The sequence below is a fragment of the Euprymna scolopes genome, chromosome 26 (genome assembly GCF_053919585.1).
Source record: "Euprymna scolopes isolate OS-2025 chromosome 26, ASM5391958v1, whole genome shotgun sequence".
Classification (NCBI taxonomy): domain Eukaryota; kingdom Metazoa; phylum Mollusca; class Cephalopoda; order Sepiida; family Sepiolidae; genus Euprymna; species Euprymna scolopes.
In genome coordinates this window covers 1,293,347-1,313,628 of record NC_136507.1, presented here as the reverse complement: position 1 = coordinate 1,313,628, position 20,282 = coordinate 1,293,347, and the positions used below count along the sequence as shown (strand labels likewise).

The 20,282-nt window shown below is 29.4% G+C and overlaps 1 protein-coding gene across 1 annotated transcript in view; it reads right to left on the bottom strand.

Annotated features, from left to right (window-relative positions):
* Window positions 1-20,282, bottom strand: part of LOC145247884 (TATA-binding protein-associated factor 172-like) — a 72,172-nt gene that overhangs the window by 40,900 nt on the left and 10,990 nt on the right. The window contains exon 3 of the mRNA XM_080109495.1: window positions 5,991-6,111. Within this exon, the coding sequence (XP_079965621.1) occupies window positions 5,991-6,111 (121 nt within the window). The remainder of the gene's footprint in view (window positions 1-5,990; window positions 6,112-20,282) is intronic.

The window sequence follows — 20,282 nt, the reverse complement described above, 5'->3', positions numbered from 1 at the left end:
CAACGGTGGACCATACATTCAAGACTATTGGTGTCGCAAACTACCAAGGCCATCAAATCTTTGTAAGTGATATTAAAATTGGGATTTTCAGTTGGTACATTAGCAGCACTCTCATCTCTGGATTCTTCAGCTTTCCTTCTGAGCTGAGTCTTGACAGTTGAAACAAAGCAGTCAACAAGCAATTTGGTATTTTGATGGTGGGTGCAAACACAAACTGAATGAGAACCTGATGTCAAGACGGTGACGCACCATTTTGGACGGAGCTCACAGAACTTTGAAAGACCTATTTTGTGTTCAGGATAGCTTTCTTTGTAAGCTACATAAAGCTCCTTAAGATTGCATAATAGGAGCCGTTTCTGGACATGAACTTTATTACCAATGCTCACAAAATCTTTCCCTCCAGGCATTAACCGTGAAAATTCATTGTCCTCATAGAAAGCCAAGACAGAATTGATAACCTCTTTTGAGAGACCTCTCCCCTTCTTTTTCTGTGGCAATGAAAGAATACCTCGATCCTTTTTCAGTTGCCGTGCTTCACGTACTATATATTCAGAGACATTGAAATATTCAGACACCTCTTTTCGAGACCAACTTTCCGGAGCTAAAGTCATCAACTGGATCCTCTCACTGGTTTTCATTTCTTTATTCTCAAGTTTGTCCTTCATTGCATCCAACAAACAATCATAATCTTTTGCCTTTGCCACTAAATCCGTTTGACTCGTTTGGCTGCTAATAGGGCTTCCTAATTCAGGGCTAGAGATGTTAAGGACTTTGGCAGCTGCCTCTACTTGCATTTCATAGTTTCTTTCTAATTTCTCTCTGACAATATTGATTTTTGTGTGCTTCTGCATTCTACCGGTTTTTATAGGGGATATATCAAACATCATTAGACTGTCATTCAGTTTCTCTCTCTTTTGTTCAATTTGCGACTCATTTTCAAGGTCTTGGTTGTCACTTCCTTCTGTTTCACTTGTATCTTCTAACCAATAAATAGCCAGCAGCTTAAAAACCAAAGTTAAGACCTTTTAGCACCTTCTTGTTAGATTTGTCAATGCTGAAGGACTGGATAGAAATCAAAAGGTCATGTTTTATGGTTGTTGTTTTTTCCTACACAGCTAAAATAAATCCACATCATATATCTGTTATTAGGTTTTATTTGTACTGGTAGCTTAAAAATAAATATTCCTCATTTTATCCTTTAGTACCAGCTATGGAAAAGTTTAACATTTTTTTTTCAGAATCGTTTTTGAAATTGGAAATTAGGCTAATAATTTAGATCATTTCATTTAGATCAGGTCACTTTTATTATTTTGGAATTTCTTAAGAATTTTATAGGGGTTACTCTCAAGGACATCCCTGAAAAAAATTATTTTGTAAATTTATGATTTTTTGACACTATATGATAGGTTAAAAATATTCAGGAAGCTGGAAGATCTGAGCAAAAAATCGCATTTTCAGAAAGATATAGACGAAAGTTTTAAAAGTTGGATCAAAATACTGTGGTATTTTGAGGGTTAAAATGTTTCTGAAGAAGTTTTCTAATAAAAATTGTTGGATTGAGATAGTACTAAAAGTTTAAGATTTTTACCATCCTATTACTAGTTTCTTATTAAAAAAATAGCATACTTTTATCATAACTTGGTGTTTTCAACCCTTATCAATTAATTTTGAAGACTGTAGGCCTGTGAAATTGTTGAAATTGTTATCAGAACTTTTTAGTATCTGGCTTACTTGCAAATTTATTCCAAAATTAAGGTATGATGTCAGTTTAGCAAATGTCTAAATTAATTATTACATCTAATAGGGAAGGGAATATTTTTCATTATCATCGAAAATAGACCTGACTTTCAACAGAAACTGTGAGTGAACGGAACAAGAACTTTTTAACATTTTTGGTCCAGCGGTAATTTATTGTGTCTAGAAAAAATATATGAAAAAAAAAATGCATTACCATATCAGCCACACCCTTTTTTATTGGATTTTGGGGCATGTGGGTAAAAAATCCAAAAACCCTTAATATCTCTATAAGGATTCACTTTTTAGCAAATCTGATGCCATTTTTGGATTCCTTGGGTCAAAATACTTACCTGTGCAAATTTTCAGAGCCATAGGATCTTTCAATCAGAAAATATTCAAAGAAATGACATCACAAAATTTATCCCGGGCGCCACATTATGCAGCAAAAACGAAAACAAAAAATGCTCTAAATCGGAAACCGCTTGGAATTAGATGCTCAAATTTTCAGGATTTCTTAGTTTCTATATTGTCTATCTGCACAGCAAATTACAGCCAAATCTGAGGGTATGGGTATTTTTTGTCCATTTTGACTGTGAAGTAGGGGTCCATATCCTTTTATATGATGTAATTTGACATTATATTATGAAAATGGGCTATAATGGGTCGATCCAAGTCTTTTTTCAGCTCTAGATATTGATCATAACTTAAGATTAGATTGTTGCCAAATTCACCAAAAAATCCTTAAATTTTTATAAAAATGCCAATTTTGAGGCTTTAGTGTCTGGAAATGTCAAATATGCCGAAAGGTTTTATTTGATTTTTGTAATTTCCAACCCATTGTCACTTTAAAAATCCAAAGGAGAAGTCTGGCAAAGCACCACAGTTATGTTTTTTTCTCAATAAAATATCGCCCCAAACAAGCTCTAAAAAAGTGCTGCGGCACCACCTAAAATGGTAAAAATAAGGTACTTCCTCTCATTTGCCATCTTTCTAACCATGATTTTTGGATTCCTTGCCCTCAAAACCTTATATGTGTGAATATTTAGCTCCAGAGCTTTATTTTTTGCAACAAAAATGCAAATTTTGTAAAACGCCGGGGGTCGAAAATTCTACGTCATGAGATAGCAATTTTTGATTTCCAGGCCGAAACCAACTGTGAAAAAAATATGTTCCTGAAATCCAACTGGGCTGAAATTGCAGATTTCTCTTAGTTTTAACCCAAAGTTTGTATGGTGTAAATATGAAAAAAATCCAAGAGGGGGTGTGTCGGGGCTGGATGAATTGGGCTGGAATAACCCTAAAGAGAAAAAATCAGACTGAAATGGAATACTGCCTAGTCATAATGACCGTTTTTAAGCAGTGCTGGTTGAACCTATTGATTACTGAGAATCTTATAGTATGTAATGCTTTAAATACTAGCCAGCAGAGTCATATCATTGTTGATTAAGGAAAATGTCCTTCAAGCATGTATATGCAGCGCAATGATATAGGAAAATGAAACCTCGCAAGTTAAGAACATGCATTTACTGGATATGTGAATGGATGTGTAATGTGAAGGAATGTGTAATGTGAAGGAATGTGTAATGTGAAGGGATGTGTAATGTGAAGGGATGTGTAATGTGAATGGATGTGTAATGTGAATGGATGTGTAATGTGAATGGATGTGTAATGTGAATGGATGTGTAATGTGAATGGATGTGTAATGTGAATGGATGTGTAATGTGAATGGATGTGTAATGTGAATGGATGTGTAATGTGAATGGATGTGTAATGTGAATGGATGTGTAATGTGAAGGGATGTGTAATGTGAAGGGATGTGTTAATGAAAATTGATGTGTTAATGTGAAGGAATGTGTAATGTGAAGGAATGTGTAATGTGAAGGAATGTGTAATGTGAAGGAATGTGTAATGTGAAGGAATGTGTAATGTGAAGGAATGTGTGATGTGAAGGAATGTGTAATGTGAAGGAATGTGTGATGTGAAGGAATATGTGATGTGAAGGAATATGTGATGTGAAGGAATGTGTAATGTGAAGGAATGTGTAATGTGAAGGAATGTGTAATGTGAAGGAATGTGTAATGTGAAGGAATATGTGATGTGAAGGAATATGTGATGTGAAGGAATGTGTAATGTGAAGGAATGTGTAATGTGAAGGAATGTGTAATGTGAAGGAATGTGTGATGTGAAGGAATGTGTGATGTGAAGGAATGTGTGATGTGAAGGAATGTGTAATGTGAAGGAGTGTGTAATGTGAAGGAATGTGTAATGTGAAGGAATATGTGATGTGAAGGAATGTGTGATGTGAAGGAATGTGTGATGTGAAGGAATGTGTAATGTGAAGGAATGTGTGATGTGAAGGAATGTGTGATGTGAAGGAATATGTGATGTGAAGGAATATGTGATGTGAAGGAATGTGTAATGTGAAGGAATGTGTAATGTGAAGGAATGTGTAATGTGAAGGAATGTGTAATGTGAAGGAATGTGTGATGTGAAGGAATGTGTGATGTGAAGGAATGTGTGATGTGAAGGAATGTGTAATGTGAAGGAGTGTGTAATGTGAAGGAATGTGTAATGTGAAGGAATATGTGATGTGAAGGAATGTGTGATGTGAAGGAATGTGTGATGTGAAGGAATGTGTAATGTGAAGGAATGTGTGATGTGAAGGAATGTGTGATGTGAAGGAATATGTGATGTGAAGGAATATGTGATGTGAAGGAATGTGTAATGTGAAGGAATGTGTAATGTGAAGGAATGTGTAATGTGAAGGAATGTGTGATGTGAAGGAATGTGTGATGTGAAGGAATGTGTGATGTGAAGGAATGTGTAATGTGAAGGAGTGTGTAATGTGAAGGAGTGTGTAATGTGAAGGGATGTGTAATATGAAGGGATGTGTAATGTGAAGGGATGTGTAATGTGAAAGGATGTGTAATGAAAATGGATGTGTAATGAAAATGGATGTGTAATGAAAATGGATGTGTAATGAAAATGGATGTGTAATGAAAATGGATGTGTAATGAAAATGGATGTGTAATGAAAATGGATGTGTTAATGAAAATGGATGTGTTAATGAAAATGGATGTGTAATGTGAATGGAAGGTGTAATGTGAAGGAAGGTGTAATGTGAAGGAAGGTGTAATGTGAAGGAAGGTGTAATGTGAAGGAAGGTGTAATGAAAATGGATGTGTAATGTGAATGGATGTTTAATGATAATGGATGTGTAATGTGAAGGAATGGACAATGTGAATAGATGTGTAATGAGAATGGATGTGTAATGAGAATGGATGTGTGATGAAAATTGTGTGTAATGTGAATGGATGTGTAATGTGAATGGATGTGTAATGTGAATGGACGTGTAATGTGAATGGACGTGTAATGTGAATGGACGTGTAATGTGAATGGACGTGTAATGTGAATGGACGTGAAATGTGAATGGACGTGAAATGTGAATGGACGTGTAATGTGAATGGACGTGTAATGTGAATGGACGTTTAATGTGAATGGACGTGTAATGTGAATGGATGTGTAATGTGAATGGATGTGTAATGTGAATGGATGTGTAATGTGAATCTTAAAGGCTTAGATGTGATGACCACAGAGGAAGATTTGATCAGGACAGTATGCAAATGTTGATTTAGGCACATTGAAATAATGGATGAGAGTTTTGCTTGATGTAGAACAGTTGAGGTAGCAAGACTAAAGAAAACATGGGAAAAGGTGATAAGGATGGATTTGAGACAAAGAGGGATAAATAAAGACCTGGCCAGAGGTAGATTAGTTTGTGAAGTAGATTTCTTAAAGTCATCCAACTCTTGCCAGTGTGTAAAACAGACCTTAAACTTAATATGATGACAATGATTGCACTCCCATTTTTCTTGGGATAAGTTTTTTTGTTTTTGTAAATATTATACCTCCCCATGTTAAATGACATAAGTGACTTAAATGTATAAAATAAATAATGGATTTCAAGTGCTGCCTTGGATATTATCTTAGTCTTCACTAACTCAGTAAATATGACACTGACTGCAAGCAATCTGTAAAGTTATTTGTATAGAGTTCAAATATTGTTTCAGTCTCATCTTTCTCTTTGTAGACTTTTTTTTATCATGTCTCAGTCATTGCATTCAGTTTTGTAAGCTGGAATTTTGTCTATGCAAAACAAAGGTATTCTTTAAAAAATGACATCAACAAAACATCACAAATTTAAAATGCATTACTAGGGTATAAATATGTAAAATGCATTGAAATCTACTTACATCTTCCATACCGATATGTACATCAATCAGTAAGCGGTCATCTTCAACAGATTTATCCTTGTGATTTATGTTCAGTTTCACTTTTTTCACAGAAGGTTCTGAATCACTTGGACATGCATCACTAAAGAAAAAGAAATGTACAAAAAAAAATGGGGTGTTCCTAGTACAAAATATCAAATCTATAAATTGCAACAAATCTGAAGTATTTATCTTTAAATATACAATGACGTGCAGATAACAAATATACAATGACGTGCAGATAACAAATATATAATGACGTGCAGATAACAAATATATAATGACGTGCAGATAACAAATATATAATGACGTGCAGATAACAAATATATAATGATGTGCAGATAACAAATATATAATGATGTGCAGATAATAAATATACAATGATGTGCAGATATTAAATATACAATGATGTGCAGATAATAAATATATAATGATGTGCAGATAATAAATATACAATGATGTGCAGATAATAAATATACAATGATGTGCAGATAATAAATATACAATGATGTGCAGATATTAAACATACAATGATGTGCAGATATTAAACATACAATGATGTGCAGATATTAAACATACAATGATGTGCAGATAATAAATATACAATGATGTGCAGATATTAAACATACAATGATGTGCAGATATTAAACATACAATGATGTGCAGATATTAAATATACAATGATGTGCAGATAATAAATATACAATGATGTGCAGATAATAAATATACAATGACGTGCAGATATTAAATATACAATGATGTGCAGATAATAAATATACAATGATGTGAAGATAATAAATATACAATGATGTGCAGATAATAAATATACAATGATGTGCAGATAATATACAATGATGTTCAGATAACAAATATACAATTATGTGCAGATATTAAATATACAATGATGTGCAGATATTAAATATACAATGATGTGCAGATATTAAATATACAATGATGTGCAGATATTAAATATACAATGATGTGCAGATATTAAATATACAATGATGTGCAGATATTAAATATACAATGATGTGCAGATATTAAATATACAATGATGTGCAGATAATATTACTTAAATATACAATGATGTGCAGATATTAAATATACAATGATGTGCAGATATTAAATATACAATGATGTGCAGATATTAAATATACAATGATGTGCAGATATTAAATATACAATGATGTGCAGATATTAAATATACAATGATGTGCAGATATTAAATATACAATGATGTGCAGATATTAAATATACAATGATGTGCAGATAATATTACTTAAATATACAATGATGTGCAGATAATAAATATACAATGATGTGCAGATAATAAATATACAATGATGTGCAGATAATAAATATACAATGATGTGCAGATATTAAATATACAATGATGTGCAGATATTAAATATACAATGATGTGCAGATATTAAATATACAATGATGTGCAGATATTAAATATACAATGATGTGCAGATAATATTACTTAAATATACAATGATGTGCAGATAATATTACCTAAATATACAATGATGTGCAGATATTAAACATACAATGATGTGCAGATGTTAAATATACAATGATGTGCAGATAATAAATATACAATGATGTGCAGATAATAAATATACAATGATGTGCAGATATTAAATATACAATGATGTGCAGATAATAAATATACAATGATATGCAGATATTAAATATACAATGATGTGCAGATATTAAATATACAATGATGTGCAGATATTAAATATACAATGATGTGCAGATATTAAATATACAATGATGTGCAGATATTAAATATACAATGATGTGCAGATATTAAATATACAATGATGTGCAGATAATATTACTTAAATATACAATGATGTGCAGATATTAAATATACAATGATGTGCAGATAATAAATATACAATGATGTGCAGATATTAAATATACAATGATGTGCAGATATTAAATATACAATGATGTGCAGATATTAAATATACAATGATGTGCAGATAATAAATATACAATGATGTGCAGATATTAAATATACAATGATGTGCAGATATTAAATATACAATGATGTGCAGATATTAAATATACAATGATGTGCAGATATTAAACATACAATGATGTGCAGATATTAAATATACAATGATGTGCAGATAATATTACTTAAATATACAATGATGTGCAGATAATAAATATACAATGATGTGCAGATATTAAATATACAATGATGTGCAGATAATAAATATACAATGATGTGCAGATATTAAATATACAATGATGTGCAGATATTAAATATACAATGATGTGCAGATATTAAATATACAATGATGTGCAGATATTAAATATACAATGATGTGCAGATAATAAATATACAATGATGTGCAGATATTAAATATACAATGATGTGCAGATATTAAATATACAATGATGTGCAGATAATATTACTTAAATACACAATGATGTGCAGATAATAAATATACAATGATGTGCAGATATTAAATATACAATGATGTGCAGATAATAAATATACAATGATGTGCAGATAATAAATATACAATGATGTGCAGATATTAAATATACAATGATGTGCAGATATTAAATATACAATGATGTGCAGATATTAAATATACAATGATGTGCAGATATTAAATATACAATGATGTGCAGATATTAAATATACAATGATGTGCAGATATTAAATATACAATGATGTGCAGATATTAAATATACAATGATGTGCAGATATTAAATATACAATGATGTGCAGATAATAAATATACAATGATGTGCAGATAATAAATATACAATGATGTGCAGATAATAAATATACAATGATGTGCAGATCATAAATATACAATGATGTGCAGATATTAAATATACAATGATGTGCAGATATTAAATATACAATGATGTGCAGATATTAAATATACAATGATGTGCAGATAATAAATATACAATGATGTGCAGATATTAAATATACAATGATGTGCAGATATTAAATATACAATGATGTGCAGATATTAAATATACAATGATGTGCAGATATTAAACATACAATGATGTGCAGATATTAAATATACAATGATGTGCAGATATTAAATATACAATGATGTGCAGATATTAAATATACAATGATGTGCAGATAATATTACTTAAATATACAATGATGTGCAGATATTAAATATACAATGATGTGCAGATAATAAATATACAATGATTTGCAGATAATAAATATACAATGATGTGCAGATATTAAATATACAATGATGTGCAGATATTAAATATACAATGATGTGCAGATATTAAATATACAATGATGTGCGGATATTAAATATACAATGATGTGCAGATATTAAATATACAATGATCTGCAGATATTAAATATACAATGATGTGCAGATAATATTACTTAAATATACAATGATGTGCAGATAATAAATATACAATGATGTGCAGATATTAAATATACAATGATGTGCAGATAATAAATATACAATGATGTGCAGATAATAAATATACAATGATGTGCAGATATTAAATATACAATGATGTGCAGATATTAAATATACAATGATGTGCAGATATTAAATATACAATGATGTGCAGATATTAAATATACAATGATGTGCAGATATTAAATATACAATGATGTGCAGATATTAAATATACAATGATGTGCAGATATTAAATATACAATGATGTGCAGATATTAAATATACAATGATGTGCAGATAATATTACTTAAATACACAATGATGTGCAGATAATAAATATACAATGATGTGCAGATAATAAATATACAATGATGTGCAGATAATAAATATACAATGATGTGCAGATATTAAATATACAATGATGTGCAGATATTAAATATACAATGATGTGCAGATATTAAATATACAATGATGTGCAGATATTAAATATACAATGATGTGCAGATAATAAATATACAATGATGTGCAGATAATAAATATACAATGATGTGCAGATAATAAATATACAATGATGTGCAGATAATAAATATACAATGATGTGCAGATAATAAATATACAATGATGTGCAGATATTAAATATACAATGATGTGCAGATATTAAATATACAATGATGTGCAGATATTAAATATACAATGATGTGCAGATATTAAATATACAATGATGTGCAGATATTAAATATACAATGATGTGCAGATATTAAATATACAATGATGTGCAGATAATAAATATACAATGATGTGCAGATAATAAATATACAATGACGTGCACATAATATTAATTCACTGCTGCTGACACAAAGGTTAAAGTGAATTATATCTTGGATAAGTACGATTTAAATATATAAAAATAACAGAACTCCAGTAAGATTATAATATTACCTGAAGATCTTACACAAAAAATGATTAACAAAATAAAAATATATATAAAAATGAAGAATAAGATATTTACTTCCTATTATCAGTGATGATAAACTTTCATCTCTCTTCCCTTCTTAAAGTGTAATAGAAAACTACTGGATTTAAAAGAAAATCATGTTAATCAAATTTCAATTAGAAATAAAATGCTCTTTTCTTTTTCATTATATTACTATCATTTTGGCACGTTATACAATGGTAAGCAACAATAATTTGGTATCATTTAAGCTTCACACATAATGTCACCCTTTTAACAAAATCTGATTTTACGTTTTTTTAAGTGATTAGCCTGTAAAATGTGACAGTAAAAATTTAAAAACACTCGTCTATTTCCTTAATTCCTAGAGAGCAATTGCAAATATTTGTATTAGTGGGGGATTCTGCTGAAAATAATTAAATATAAGTTATAAATAAAATAATTTCTATTTCTTTTTCTAACTGAATATTCCATACACTGTCATTCCACCATCTATTATATACATTCGTAGACTCCCCCTTCCACACACACACACACCTATTTGTTTTTTTTTCATAAGATCATTCTTGGACCATCAACAAGCTGTCATGTGCCAGTTTTCCATCGGTTGTGTCTTAGTTTAAAGGATTGTGTGCAAAATTTATCTCCCTTTAAAAATATTTGGTTAAAATTGAAATTGCTTAAAATATCTCAATAATGGCGTACATACAAAGAACTTGATCTGAGAAAGAATTTTTGAAAATTTTTAAATCTGACTAAAAATAAGGAAGGTATGACTTTTTGTTTTGCACAGATATTGTTCCCTTGTTCAACTTTTTTACTGAAAATGTTGTATCTTGGTTAAAAACACAAAATTAATGTAGTAACGATGCAAAGAGATAGTAAAATAAGTGGCCACAATTAGCATATGACTGCTGTAAGCAAACAGTAGAATACAAACTTAGAACTATTTACTTATGAGGTGAGAGTGATTATTCAAATTTAGGTGCTACTGGAAGTTCAAAATGGTTAAATAAAAGGAGACAGATTTTTTTGCTCAAAGTTTTATTTGGATGGCACATTATTTGCATGCATTTTGATTTGTTGTTGTTTACTTCTCGTGTTTGTGAAAGGAATTACCACTGCTACTATTAATATCATGAGTGTACACAATCCATTACTGCTGTTGGAGAAACTGCAAACACATTCAAAGGTTTCTAGTTCATTCTCTTAGTAATACACACGGACGAAAAAAACGCTTTGGATAATTACAGATTTCAAGGTAGTTCTACTAAAATAGCCATATTTTTCAAACCAAAGCACTTCAAGTCTTCAAATTACTACTGTTTTGTTCGAAAATGAATATACTTTCAAATGAATTAATAAATATGGATGTACATTATATATTTTAAGAGTTTTAAGCAAATAAAGTGATAAAAATGTGAACGTCATAAAATGGCGTTTTCGGTAAGGTTTTATAATGACCCTCCCTGTTTTCTAAAGGCCCGTACCATGATTATATGAAGAATTTCGTTATGAAATTTGGAAACCAATCAGAAGAGGTGTTAATCTTAATACTGTCAAGTGTCAGAAATATTTTTGACCATTTCTTTTTTTGTTGTGTTAAAAATAAGACTTTAATATGACGAGTATCGAACATTTTGAAAAAAAATTTAATCGGACACCTACTAGTAAATAAATCGTTCTTTTTACTATCTTTATCAATTAGAAGTATTATTTTATGTTGAGTAGGACCGCGGTAATTGATAATAATTTAAAAGGACCTACCCGAAAAAAATGTTTATTTTTCGAGTTTGGTCAAATTAAGTTAGTATTAGTAGCAGCAGCACTGCAGCAGTTGTAGTATTAGTCATAGCACAGTATAAACAACACGCGTTCTTTAATTTTTATTCACGAACGAATTAAGAAAAGCATGAAAATATGAATATAAATGGTCTGATATGTTTAATTAGAGAATGTTATCAGAATAACATTAGTTTAGAATTATTCGGTTTTCAGAATGTATAATAACAACAATCCCAACCAATTCGGCATTATGAATCCATTATAATTTCTCACATTTCTGGTCAAATTTAAAAACATGGTTAAAAAACAAAGTAAACTTTTGTAGATATATAGCTTGCATGCACTTTTATTCATTGCATTAGTTTTGAACAGCGAATTAAAACAATGTTTTACTGCGAACAGTCACAAATGTTTTTTTTCAAAATCAAAAGATGTATGAAAATCTCGTTTGTATTACTATACACATAGATTTGAAAAAGTTGTCAAAAAACAAATATATGACAAATAAATGTTATCAAAGGCAAGATAAGTTACTTTTCTATCTAACTGGATGTTTTTAGTGTTTATATTTAATGTAACATGTTTATTCAGCTCGAAAAACATAGTTTACCGATGTATTCGAAAATTTAAAATGGCGGCCGACTCTCTCTTTGAGGCGGTAAGTTTGGGAAAATGGATTATAAATAAAAAAAAAAAAATAGACAAAATACTGTTAGAAACTCGCTCAATATATGTTACCGTAACATAGGTGGATACATATTCGGCGGGTTTTTAACAGTATTTTATCTAGTTTTTTATTTTTAACTCATTTTCCCAAACTTACCGTGTGAAAGAGATAGTTGGTCGCCATTTTTAACTTTCCAATACATCGGTAAGCACTGTATGGTTTTCGAGCTGAATAAACATGTTACATTAAATAAAAACATGCTTTGCATAACATTTATTTGTTATAATTTTATTTTTTTGGACAACATTTTCAACCTCTGTGGCAAGTAATACAAACGCACAAATAGTGTTGACTGTTGCGCATTTCCAGAGAACAAGACAAATGTCAGTTGACACTTAAATATTTGAAGTCTTGATAATGACTTAAAAATAAATAGTAAAACAAAATACTGTTAGCAACCCACCTACTAAAGTTATGTGTGGCAAGTCTCCTCCTAAAACACTCTTTAACCCTAACAATAACATTAAGTTCGAGTGGCAACACCCCCCCCCCAACAAAATACCTCTGTAAGCCACATACAAGCATCTAAAACAAACATAAAATAGATCCTTCCTTAAAGAAAAATGCACATAAAAAATAAATTGGTTAACTGCCCTAAAATGCTGGAAATGGTGAATTATTTTACATTACATTTTTGTGAAACTAACCGCCCCCCCCCTCTAATATTGTTTTTGTTTCTGTCAAGTCTTTAGTATGTTCACACATAATTTTCCTTAGCCCTACAATTAATTCAAAGTCTGAATGGCAACCTTCCCATATTCTCATTGCATAGAAACCCTCTTAAAACCACACATAATTGTCTTTAAAAAAAAAAAAAAAATCCTGTATGCTTTTTGTTTTATCTCCCATAAAAAAAAACAGTTAACTGCTCTAAAACGCTAGAATGACCTGTAATGGGGAATTATTTTACATTAAATTCTAAAAGGATTTGTTTATCTTTCATTAAAGTTTTTCATGGCATTTCATACATAATTGCCTAAAAAGGTAGAATCACATTTTGGAGGGGTGGTCAGAAGGGGTTGGGTGGGGTTAAACAAAATTATCTACAATAATACCAAAGAAATATTGCAATATATTCATTTTTAAATGGTCCTATGTTTAGATTTAAGTTTTTTGTATGTAATGCACATTACAATTCAACTTTGAGTTCTCCAACTTCTTTTCTATTTATGGATACATGGCATTTTTAAGGAATTGCAGCATATTTATGCACATTTACTGCAGATTATTTGGAAACCATGGACTTTTGGATATTTTCAGTTGCATATTCTGATTCCTTGTACAAAAATACACTTATATGGTAAATTTCATTTCTTAGTCTTGTGTTTTAACAAAGATATGACATTTTTACTGAAAAAGTAGTGTAAAAAATGTGACAAAACGCATATGGTCTTAAAGAGGGGAAAATATCCAAATGTTTGAGGCACAAAAATAGCCATAACTTCCTTAATTTTAATCAGATTTTAAAAATTTAAAAAGATTCTTTCTTAGCTCATCAAGCTCTTTCTATGTATACCAATATTGAAATACTTTAAGCTATTTCAATTTTTTCATGTGTATTGCTAATTCTCTGGTTTTCAGTACCATAACTGGACAAATCTTTCAATTAAGCGATTAAATCTGCCATATATACACACTTTTGTATAAGGAATCAGAACATGCCACTGAAAATCTTCTAAGTAAACTGCAGTAAATGCACATAAATATGTCGCAATACTATAAAAATGCTATATTCAAAAAAGTTACAGAACTCAAACTTGAACTGATGCATTTTATTTACTGAAATCTAATACTAGGATTACTTAAAAATAAATATATTACAAGATTTCTTTATTATTGCAGATTAATATATTCCATTAAATTGCTCCCCTCACTTACTCTTCCAAATCTGCAATTTTACATTTTTTTTAGGCAATTATGTGAGCACCTCCAAAAACTTAGCAGCAAGAAAAAAAAATATTTTAGAATTCAAAGTGAGGATTAGTTTTACATAAAAATTTAATGTAAAATAATCCACTATTTCTAAGCCATTATAACATTTTAAAACAATCGATTTTTCTATGGTAGCTAAATCCTGTACATTTTTTTTTTACAACAATTATGTATTGTTTTAAGCGCGTCTTTCTAAGAGGTGCCAAAATGGAGAGTTTTATAATCAAAACTAATGGCAATAAGGTGTTCATATACAATGCTCATAGTTTTTGTGTTAACCTCCTTTTCCTTTATATCTACAATTTCTACTATTTATAATCTTCTTCTATATAAATAAATCAGTAGACATATGTGTGTAAATATCTAACAGGTAAACTCTTAAACTACTGGTCACACAACACTGAAATTTTCAGGAAATAATATTCATTAACCAAGGATGGTTTATAGTGAGTAATATCTGTTTACATACATGAATAATGCGTACAGACATCAGCAAATTTACATGTAAAATACATTAACCATTAGCCAACATTTTTTGCGCATGCGCACGCTTAAACAGCATGGTGCTAGAACGCTACATTTTGCTTGTCTTTTTGAAAAAAAAAATATTACGTAAATTTCACTTGCAATTTTTAATTTTTTAATACAAAGAAAATTTTGATTATTAATTTATCGAAGGTATACCTTTTATTATTATTTCACTGATTAGATAAACAATTCTTAATTACAAAGAAATATTCGGTGTTTTTACAGTGTACGCACCATGTTACGTTCCAGATAGGATTCCCAAATTAAATTCTTATGGTATCTTTCTTTTTTTATTAAATTGTTAGGTTGAAGTGCAGACCAGTTAAAAAGCCTCCGTCCACATGTTAAGAATGGCTTTCTAAATAATGTTATTCTTTCAGCATAATTCGTACACTGTATGAGTACCAAAAATTCTTACATTTCGAATGCGTGCGTTTTTTTCAGACGTTACATGGCATTTACGAAACATATCTATATCTATTTTATTCATTTATCGATTAGATGAACAACTATTGATACCAAACAGAAACTGCCAACGTTTTCCGAATGCATGCGTTTTTACTACTTTTAGTTTTTTCTGATAAAGCTTTCTTACATAGGCATTATGCCAACACAAAATATAGGTTTATTTCTAAAAAAAAAAAAATATTTAATTAGATACAATGTCTTGTGTACTTTATATTTTACATTTATCATAAAAATACATTTTTTTTTTTTAAATGCAAATATAAAAATATGAAGTTTTATTCAAACAGTCTTTATTTGAACTTTTATAATAATATGTTTATGAACTGTTTTTTTTTTTAATTCATGTACTGTTTTTTTTTTCTTTTATAATAAAAATATATTATGGGCTGTTTTTTTATATTTATGAACATTTTCCCTAATAATGTTTATGGACTGTTTATTTTTTTTAATTCATGTACTTTTTTTTTTTTTACTTTTATAATAAATATTTTTAATGTAAATAATCCAATGGCCTGTTTTTTATGTTTATGAACTGTTTTTTTTTATCAAACAAAAATAGAATTTTTATAATAAAATGTATATTATGAACTGTTTTTCAAACATCAGGTGTTGGTAATTTTTATCCCTATATATATATATATATATATATATATATATATAAAATGAACTCATTTTTTCCCCCTATGATTTTGACCTTAATAGGATTAAAAATCAAGACATTTCATGCAAATGTAATATGCACAAACTCCAGTACAATATCTGAGGTGTGTTATAAGCATATTACCTCTCCACTTCCTCGCTAATCGTAGATTCCTATATTTTTTCTGTTGAAAGTTCACTGCCAAAATCGGTTACAATCAATGGAAGTAGTAAAATCTTTTCTCTCTAATAAATTCCTCCTTCCTCCAGATCCGGGATCGTTCACAAGGGACAATTACGAAGAAACGCCAGTTTGGGCTTTTTTTACTTCGTAGTTGCTTAAAAAACCTGGAATGCAATTTTAATGTTCCTTTTCGTTCTATGCTTTCTACTGGGTGAAACACATCATGGACTTCAGCGAATCGAAGGGTTATTTATACCATTTCTTTTCGCTTTATTTTGTTTTTTAATTGCTTAAAAAAATTAAATGGAATTCTAATGGTCCTTTCATTCTATGTTTTCTACTAGGTGAAACGCACCAGACTTAAGCGAATCGAACGCTTATTTATGCCATTTTTTTTTTTTTACACTGTGTTTTTTGTTTTTGTTTTTCCCAACACATTCATCATTTCTTTCCCTTATTTTTGCTTTTTGTTTTTACGATTTTTTTTTAAAATAAGTTTTAGGTTTGTTCGCCGTTTTTTTTTTTGGGGGGGGGGTCCAATTTCTTAAAGTTTAACATCGTTTTTTTCTTTTTTTTTTGGTAATATTTAAACAGGGTTATTACTTCGCTTATTCTTTACTTTATCCACCCCCCATACACACACACCTCCAAACACCCGGGCAACGCTGGGTACCCCTGCTAGTATAATAAAAGTATAAAAATACAACTTATAATAAAAGGTAAGCATCGATATCAGAATACCCTGGCCAAATCACAGCTAAAAAGAATTGTCTGCATCCATCAAACTTAAAAATCGAATCGGAAACTTAAGAACAAAATGAAACAAACTTTATGTATTTCCCCTATTATTATTTCCATAAGAATGAATTACTATTTCCTTATATTTCTTACTAAAATAAAATTGGTAATTTTTTTATTTGAATAAAATTCACTAACAATGAAATAATAATAAAAAAAAACTAATTTCTTCTTGGTCAAATAACATGACAAATAAGAAATAAACAAGATTTTTTTCCGAACATAAAATATTTTAAACAAAATCTCTTTAAAAAAAATAAAACAAAAACTGTTCGTAAATATTTTAAAAAAAAACAGTTCATGAACATATTTTTATTAGGCAGGTTATAATTTTCTTATAAAAGTTCAAAAACTGTTTGAATAAAGCTATTTTTATATTTGCTTAAAAAAAGGTACATTCTATACAGTTTTGGTCATCCATAGCTAAAAATTTGTCTGACATCACTTCTGCCAAATGGCTTTGTAAACACGAGTATGCAGAAGGTAAATTATACCATTAATACACTTGTTTTCTCAAGTTTTTTTCTCAAAATAATATCCTTCATTTACATAGCTTCTTTCTTGAAATAATTTCTCTTTCATTAAACTGTTAGTGCAAAATAGTTAACAAGTCCCCTCACCATGTTAAGAATGGCTTTCTAAATATTATTTCAGCATAGTTTGTACACTGCACAAGTACCAAATATTCTGTCAAGACAGGAGTTTAGGTGGCAAAATAATCTCGAACCCTCTATCAAATAAAACGAACCAAACTACCTAATCAACATTATGTTACCATGCCAACAATATGTAAACAACTTTAAAAAAAAAAACAAACAATAAACACTTTTTTATTTTAAACAATATAAATCTTTTTTTATTTTAAAAATATAAAAATAACTTTTTGTATTTTCTATTTTTAATTTTAACCAATTTAACTAGAAGTTTGGTGCTGATGTACTTTTGGTACTGCGCTATTTTAAAATAGTTTTTTTTCAGGTTAAATTTAAGTTTCACGATATCTTTGTTTTTATTAAATTGTTAGGTGGAAGCAGAGAATATTTACTAAACACTCCCCATGGTAAGAATGGCTTTCGAAACAACGTTATTTCAGCACGGTACATAAAATACATAACTACCAAACTTTTTATAACTTTTAACAGTAAATTTTTACTTGGTTTCCATCTTAACATTTTCCTTTAAAACGGCTTTTACTAGTTTTCTGGTATGCTGAAAATGAATATCGTATTTTAATTTCCGCAAATAAGTAGTTTTTTGATTATTAGACAGTATAGTTGTGAAAAATGGTGGCCACAGTTGTGAAAGAGAATACACATGAAAATTATTAAAGTCGCAATAGAATATGTGTACTTAATATTTGTATCATTTATAACTACTCATGTGATTTAATAATAATCACAGATTCAATTTTTAATCAAAAATAAAGCTTTTTACATTGTGTAAAATTATAAAAAGTTCTATTTATATTGTTGAAACTTAAACTTAAAGGTTTTCATAATTTCAAATTATAAAAAGTTTCCATAGTTTCATAATTTTCATAATTATGAAAAGTTCTATTTATTTTGCTTAAACTTTTTATATATATTCTGACAATTTAATATTTCTATTTCTATTAATATTGTTTATCATTAAAAAAAGTATTCGTTGTTTTTTAAAAAATGTTTACATTGTTTTCATGGTAACATAACGGATCAATTATAATCTTTTGCAAGTCTTGCCTGGATTAAAGCATTCTTTTAATCCATTGATTGTGTTATTGATGAAGATCAGGCAGTAGAATTTCCTGTAGTGAATTTAGAAATTCTACAACCGCCTGGAATGCCACATTATAACCTGATGTTGAAGGAAGGAGCCCTAGTTATACTATTAAGAAATACTGATCCACCTAAATTGTGCAATAGCACACGGTTAGCAATAAAATCTTTGAAAACTAATGTTCTGTAAGCCATTATAATAATTGGACATTTTAAGGGTGAAACTTAATTCCTCAGATTCCTCTTATTCCTTCTGACATGCCATTTCAGTTCAAGCGTTTACAATTCCCAATAAAAATTAGTTTTGCCATAAGGCCTAAAAGTTGTTGGACTTAATCTTCAGACATCTTGCTTTTCTCATAGCCAGTTGTATGTTGGTTGCTGAAAACCTCTACATTTATACACCTGTTCAAGGTCACACCAAAAATGTTTATGTAGAAAGTCTTCAAAATTAATGCTAGAGGTTCATTTACCAATTTTCAGATATGCACTGGTGGAAACTGAATTTTAATTATTTCATTAACAGAATAGATTACTAATGCCATCTTTATATGTATTGCACATTAATTAGTTAAAACAAAGATTTAATAGTTTTCAGATATGCACTAGAATATAAAATAATTGCAATTCTTACATCATATTTCAAAAGAAGGACTAGAAGAAAAGATTAAACTATGCACTACTGCCTCCACCACATGGAGTGTGTGGAAAAAGAAGCCATTATGAATTTATGTTTTGTTTAATCTATATTTATTATAATGTATGGAGACAAAATATTCAAATATGTCACATAAAACCTGGCAACGACAAATATTCAATATATCATAAAACCTGGCAACAAGTAAAAAAAATAAAAGGACATTAATTTTCCCTGTTTATAAATGAATATTGATTACTTATCTAATTGGCCAATTGTCTTGTATTTGTAAAGAAAGAGAAGTAACAGCTGATTAGCTTACAGATTAATCTTATCACAAAAACATGAATTTAACAATTTCCACTAAAAATTAAATGAACTCTAAATCTATTCATTTGCATTATGAGGCAAATCAAAGAGTTCTTTATCCAAATAATTTTTA